The 7,458-nt window shown below is 45.5% G+C and overlaps 1 protein-coding gene across 1 annotated transcript in view; it reads right to left on the reverse strand.

The window, feature by feature from the left end:
* The window catches only part of LOC147879868 (glutamine--fructose-6-phosphate aminotransferase [isomerizing] 1-like), a 60,839-nt gene extending 54,023 nt beyond the window's left edge, over positions 1–6,816 (reverse strand). The window contains exons 1-2 of the mRNA XM_087371818.1: positions 6,406–6,816; positions 6,099–6,271 (exon numbers count right to left, since the gene is read on the reverse strand). Coding sequence (XP_087227944.1) covers positions 6,099–6,271; positions 6,406–6,652 — 420 coding nt within the window. The 5' untranslated portion in view covers positions 6,653–6,816. The remainder of the gene's footprint in view (positions 1–6,098; positions 6,272–6,405) is intronic.
* Between the last annotated feature and the right edge of the window lie 642 nt (positions 6,817–7,458).

Consider the following 7,458-nt stretch of genomic DNA (forward strand, 5'->3'; position numbering starts at 1 on the left):
CTGAAACCAAGATGTCATCCAAGAAAACGAATACAACCACAAACTGGCCTACATATTTGCAGAACAAGTCAGTCATCATCTACTGGAAAGTTGCACGAGCATTGGTCAATCCAAAGGTAATGGCCATACCTAGGTCCCTTCTATCTGTTTCACGTAAATGCGTATCTAGTGATAACTAGTACACAACTCAATCTCAGAGAAATACTTCGCTCCTGCCAACTTGTCTATTAAGTCATCACATCTAGGGAGAGGATACTTATTCTTAATTGTCACTTTACTTAATTTTTTATAATCCACACACATTCTCCATGTATTATCCCTTTTCTTTCTTAATAAAACAGGTGCACCTAGGGTGATTTACTAGGGCGTATATACCCGATCTTTAGGTCGACCCGATGTTGCTTAGCCAACTCATCCTCCTCTAGCTTGCTCATCCGACAAGGTCGAATACTTATAGGCTGAGCGCCAATGACTAAATCTATGCGAAGATCTACTGCCCGTTCTAGAGGTAAACTTGCCAGCAGTTGTCTGGAAATACATAATGAAATTCAATCAACAACTTCTTCAATTCATTGTGTTCAAACACAATTAAGTCATTCTTGTCCTGAACCACAAATAAAGAAAGTGAATCAATACACACCAGAACACATCATAAGAACGTATATTCGTTTTATTTCGCAGTTGCATCGCTGTGACAATAGGTCCCTCAGAAGGATGAACATCATATATACATACTTGGGTGCCCTTATTCAAAAAAGAAAGTGTTTGAGCCTGTCAACCAATTTGAACATCGTGGGTTATAAACCGTGATATCAGCCTTCCTCCTCCTTGCCCACAATATCATAGTCTTCCTCCTCCTTCAAGAATTCTTGTGTGAAGATTCTTCAAATTCAGCCCAATTTGTAGGTTGCGGCCAAAAGGGCTTTAATTGGCACATAACCTACTACAAACTGAATTTTCTTGTCATCGAAGTAGGGGTGAAACTGAAAGTGCACCTACCACTTATGTAGCCAAGTGTACACAACCTCCTTGGTTCTGCTTTTTGGTCTCCTGAATAAGGGTCCGGAGTAATATCAAGGCTCAACACAGAAGCCCTAGCATAACATGAGTGAGAGCTTCAACGTATTAGTCAAGATCTTGACTGAAGCCTTGAGAGGCTATGATACTCAAAAGTCTCATCAGGGTTGATACAAGGATGGTTGGGCAAAAGCCTCAGAAGCCTCATACAATAGGACTACCTTCAAGGATAGTGCCAACCAAGAAAAATAAGTTCGTGGTGTATGTGGACAATACTAGTGGTAGACCCAAATGTTGAGGAAGAGGAGCCAATGAGAAAGAAGACTCGGAAAGGAACAAACAAGGATCAAGAGCTAAATATATTTTTCAGCTCTCACATTCTTTTAAAGCTGCAATTCAATCAGATATTAAAAAGAAATTATCTGCCAGCAGCGAAAAAGACAACTTCAATCGATGAGAAGAACAAAGGAAGCAAAAGAATATGAGGAAGGAAGAAGAGCCATAGGAAGAAGAGGAAGACAAAGGAGCCAGTTAAGACAAAGAGTAAGGAGTGGAAGAGATGGTACAGGTCAGAGTTTCCTACTTCATTCAATGCATCGTAGGAGTCTTATGCTAGTACAAAAGATAAAGTTGGGAGAAAAATGTGTTCAGATAATGACATAGAGTGGAGAGCACAAGATTGAGGGGTCACTCAAATGGATGAGCCTCGACACTTTTCCCATGAGGAGTGACAAAGCAAGCCAAAATAAATTCGCTACTTGACGGTTGTGGCATCAGGCTCTTGAGACTCTCGAAATGGAGCCTAAGACATGGGCTGAACTAAAGACAATTAAAGGCCTATTTCTTATCTCCATATTTTGAGAAGGAGACGTTGATGGAGTGGGACAGCTTCAAATACAAAGCATGAGAGATTGCTCGTAAGTACAAGATTTCTTTAAAACAACAAAACTGAAGGTGAATACAAAATCGACACTCAAGGCAGGCCAAAATCCCAACCAAGAAGGATCAGAAAAATTCAGCAGCCCCGGACAAGATGATGTAAGATGTCCAAACGATTCAGACACACAAGGAGGTCGGATTGTGCATATGTTGTGAACGAGCCATTATCAAAACATTGTGAGAAGTGCAGCGGAAATGAACGGAAGAGAGAGAGAGAGAGAGAGAGAGAGAGAGAGAGAGAGAGAGAGAGAGAGAGAGCCTCACACACATACACTGAGAAGGAGAGAAAGGCACAAGAGAACTGCAAGTGATCTTTGGAGAAAACCCTGCTACCTGGGGGAAAACCTTTGAAACAACGGGCTGCTCGAGAGCTCGGAACACACAGCTCAACAACCAAGTGAGCTGGGAGCACGAGGGAGTGGATGAGCTGCTCCACTACCCTGCTGCTCAAGTGATGCTGTGGGCTGGCTCTGCACCTCTGCCAGGCTCCACTAGATGGTGGACTGAATTGCTCCACTGGATGCACTGCTGGAAGAACTGCTCCAGCTCCAGAAGATGCTCTAACAAGGAGTGAGGGGGGGCCTATATATAGCCCCTCACCCTGCTCCAGTCGGCTGCAGCATGCAGGCCGACTCACTGCCCCTATGTGGGCCGACTCCAGCTCATAGGGCGGGGCACACAGCCCTATAAAAGGGAACCTATGGGGCCGACCCCCTGCAGCATATGGGCCGACCAGGCCAGGTGGCCCGACCCACCTAAAGGGCTGCCTACTGCCCCATAAGGAGGGCTCAAGCCCCCCAGCTCATGGCCAACAAGGTGGCTGACCTACAGGTCTGCTCCACAGCCCAAACAAGAGGCCCATAAGAGATTCCTAAGAGCAGCAAACTGAGGCATACCTGCCATACAGCCCTGCACCCCTCTTGGGAACCTCCGTGGCCTACTTGGCGACACATGAGGCACTGGAAAGCAGACTAACCTACTCTCATGGGGGCAGGCACACCCACAACAGAGGCTATCACTCTCGACCCTAGCCTCACTCACTGGGCAGGCACACACACAATCAAGGCCCTCTCTCTCTAAGGCGACATCAGGAGACATTGACCTCCAACAAACATGGCATATCTAGCCATTTGATTGAGAAACAATTAAACTCAAGTGCAGATAAAGTGAGAGTTTCTCTATTCAATGATGCTTGGAACAAAAGCAATCTCAGACTTGGTTGGGAGCTTTCACGGGGACGGGTATTCCTTTACACGTTATTGCCTTGCGGGATGCACTTGAGGAGACCCTTGTCTTTGATGTTCAGTCAGGAAGCAGACTTCTTAGATCTTCAGATGATATTCTTTTGGAGGTTGCCTTCCAGCTAGTTAGGATTGCAGGTTACATGGAGTGGGACAAGGACCCACAGTGGTATCTTGATCCTGACCCTGTTCTCCTGGCACTTGGGTCTTGAAGACTCTAGTTATATGGTGGTTCCTCCATTAGGTTCTTGCAGTGGGACCCAGGGGAGTGAAAATGGATTGATGAAGGGCACCGAGAGAAGAGCATCCCCTTCTTTTGTTACACAGTCAGAAATGCTAGGAGATTTCAGCTTAGCAGTAGAGGTTGGAGGCCCTTCAGAGCTCCTCATTGGGATAGTTTTCAGATTTCTACAGAGGTGCAGAAAAACTTTTGGAGGAGGATTCGGAAATCCCTCAAGAATAGAAAGATCACTCTCTTCTTTTGGCTTTCTATGCATGGAGGGATTGTAGTGAACCTGTGGAGATCCAGGTTTGGGGCTGACCCTACTTGTCCTCGATGCCACGTAGCAAGTTGAGTCAGTTCAACATTGCCTCTAGGACTGCAAACAGGCGAGGACCATCCGGAAGGGTGTTGCTAGGATTTTTAGCATATTTTAAAAAGCACCCTTCTTCATGACTTCGGGATCAATGGCATAATTATCTCTTACTGGCCCTCAGGTGTTTTTCGAGGGACATGACTCAGACTCAGCCTTCATTATACAACTACACTCTGTGGAGTCTTGTTCTCTCCAGGATGTTCCCTTCACTCCTTTCAGAGCTGATCATGCCTCGGTGGACACATCATGGGAGATTCTGGTTAGCATTGGAGCTTGGCATATTTGGAGGGCCAGATGTACGGAGGTGATGGAGGGTTCCTAGGTTCACCTTTCCAGTCTATGGCCCAGTATATGGATTGATACTATACACACATTGATGGCCATCTGGGCGAGCATGCAGGGATCCTCCAGAGCAGCTACAGCCAGGAGAGAGACTTTTTTCAGAGTTTCGAGAGGATCTCCTTTCTTCTCTGAGTCTCCTTCAGGGTTGAGGTGCCTCCACCTTGGATTTTTGTTAGCTCTTTTTTAGTTGGTTTTTTTTTCTCATGCATGGCATGATGTACTCCCACATTAGGGCTTGCTCTTGCGGTTTTCATTCATATTTAATGAAGTAATCTTTTTTAAAAGAAAAAAAAAAGAATTCCGAAGAGTCTAGAAATTCCTGGACATATATCATAAACCTCATTTACAACCGTCTCCTTGAATGAAGAGAAATATAACAACAAAAGGATCTCCAAAAGTGTCCTTGACGAACCTATGGACTAGAACTCATGCCCAACACCAAAACTCAACCCAAGAAAATAGCATGCAAGCAAAAAACCCTGATGTTTTGGCAAAGGCTGAGCAGAACCTGGAATATGGTAAATCAAGGGAAGAGGCTTAGGTCTAGATGAGCTCAATGATCAAATCGCAATCAAGAAAGAGGGGCTGATCTGCGCAAGAAGATGATGACTAGAGCATGAAGAGGTAAGAGGGTATACGTGAGAGGCAGGACGATACTCATGCTACACCACTCAGTACAAAAAGTGTGCAGCATCTAATTCTCGTATGGCATACTCATTCTCTGGGATCAATTTGGGAGGTGATCCAGTAAATTAATAATTCCACTCAGTGTGGAATCCACTACATGCACTAGCTTCCAACATCCAGTGACTGGCTGAGCACTGTAAAAGTGTCAGTTGTGGCTACCTTCACGAAACCCCACCACCATAGCAAAGATGATGTATAAATGACGTTGAAGGAGGCCAACGTGTAAGATTTGCTGAAGATAACCGGGGGGTGTGTGAAGTCATGAGACATGAACTCACACAAAATTCTCACATGTAACCAGTAATATGTAATAAATAACCCGTGGTTGTGGGTATGTTAAGCCATGAAATATGAACTACATAAAACTTACATGTGGTTTTCCATCTCCCCCCCCCCTCTCTCTCTCTTCTCTCCATATACACAGACACATTGTGTTGGGTCTCCCAATGATGCAAATATAGTTTTCCATCAATGCATTGAGAGAGGGAGACCTCAACCCTACAACATGTCAAGTGCCCACACAAACAGAGTTTGCCGCAATCCAAACTGCAACTTCGCACGTCTGGTGACAGCCATAAAGCACCAGGCTATTGCCACATTGGCTTTAGAATTTCGGAATTTCAGATTCTAGCTTCTATGCTACTGCGAATCCTGAAGGGACATGATTCTAAGCTCAGCCTTAAACCAAGGCTCTCCTAAAACTGCTAGTCGGTGGGACTTGATGACCCCCAGCTGTAAAGCTTTAAATGGGCTTGGGCCCATTCTCCATCAAGTCTTCTACATGTGATTATCTTCCTACCATATAGAAAGGCATACGTATTGGATTGTGATTCCTCCACTTTACACAAAAATGATAGCCCCTAACTTAATGGGTCCTGGACAAGTTAAAGAACGACGTGCCTCACTGTGGACCCAAAGACTGTTTGAATGCCAAAAAAAAGTTGAAGTTGAAGTTGGGGTGGATTGTACACTGATGTCATCTAGCAGGCAGAGAGAGAGAGAGAGAACACAGCACGTTTACTTTGCACTAAAAATACAAAATCCTCCCAATCACAAAGGCATAGCTCTCTTAATTCCATGGTTACCTTGAAGGCACTCTCTGAAGGCCAAAAACTTGGTAAGCTTCACTCAATTTTCAATGTCATACAAAATTTTGGGCCAAAAGTGCAGAGGAAAATATGTGCGACTCGACGCCGTTGACGACTATCGTGGGGACCTACATCGCTTTCAAGAGCTTAACAACAAACTTAAAACGTATACACCCTCGGTAGCGTACCAGATAATTGGTTATGATTCCGTTGTGGACTACCAAAAATTCGTTCCCTTCTCCTGAGGATTGTGGATGGCTGTTCTTGGGTGATGGTTGCCCGTGAGTGGCCCATCGCGTGTGGGCGATACCAGCGTGGCTTACAAACGATATTTCTAGATCCAAATCTGTGACATCGGCCTCTGTCGCACACAACGAAGAATTAACCAGACATCTCAGCATATGTCGCAGTATGGGTTCGATAAGGTCAGACTAACGCACATTCCCGCGCGCAAAACTTTTCGTTTTATACTTGTCCTGCATGAAATGCACTGACCATGGTAGACGTTGGTTACAAGGTTTTCGATTTTCCCTTCTCGCCTGAACACAAGGGGGGGTGGACACTCGAGATGACAGCCAGCGGGTAGCTCGGGGAACTCAGCTGGCAGATCAGAGTCAATAGAAATGCCTGCCGAGTCATAACCCCTGTATTCCAATCGCCTTAATCCATTGAACAGGACCTCCAGAATATATCGACGCTCCCGTGAGGCATTGTAATTCAAGTATGCAAAGATACCACACATGATTCACAACTGGGTGCGCGATAGTTCGGCAATGCTGCTTTTTCCGCAAAGAACTATGGGATTCGGCGCCAGAAAGCTTCGCGATTCTGGAGGAAGCAGCGAGATGTTGGGGTAGCAACTGGAGAGACGTCGGATTCGAGCAATGCACGGGGGGGAGGCGGTGAAGGAAGAACTTTACCTGGTCAATGCACTCCCAACAAGGAGAGCACGAAGCTATTTCCGGAAGAGAGAGAAATTCGGGCTGTAAACGCGCTAGAGAGAGAAAGTCATGTGAACCAGGAGCCTTCAACTGCAAGTACCCCCTGATCCTCACACGTTTGCCACGTGCCCCCAACTCAACCCCCTCAGGTTATGTGCACCCTTGTCCCTAGATCGGTCTCCGCCGAATATCTTTGGTGTGATCCTCCAGGTTGGTGAAACAGGTGAGGTCTCATCGGCTTCCAAGTTTGCAGATGGCACTGCTAAACCTCGTAAAATCATCCTCCCTAAACTAATTCTGAGGTGTTGTTTACCCCATCTCAAGCAAGCTTGTAGTTCTTGAACGGCAATCAATATTCTAGATTGTCCACCAAGTAGGGGATATTAGAAGGGTGCCGATATTAGGGGAGTCTCCTTTTCCTCTTCTCCTAGGGATTATGGTGGTTTTGCCACCTTGTTTTAAGTGGCCTCTAAATCGTGCTTACCACGTACTTTTCCATGATGTATTCGACCTTCCTCAATCTAACAGGTCACCTCACCATGTTGTTCTATGTTTCTCTCCATGAAACATCATAATCCATTTGTGGTTGCCATCCTTGTCTTGTCAT

The sequence above is a fragment of the Dipteris shenzhenensis genome, chromosome 33, assembly GCF_047967505.1.
Source record: "Dipteris shenzhenensis isolate YYH24624 ecotype China chromosome 33, Dip_SZ_1.0, whole genome shotgun sequence".
Taxonomy (NCBI): Eukaryota; Viridiplantae; Streptophyta; class Polypodiopsida; order Gleicheniales; family Dipteridaceae; genus Dipteris; species Dipteris shenzhenensis.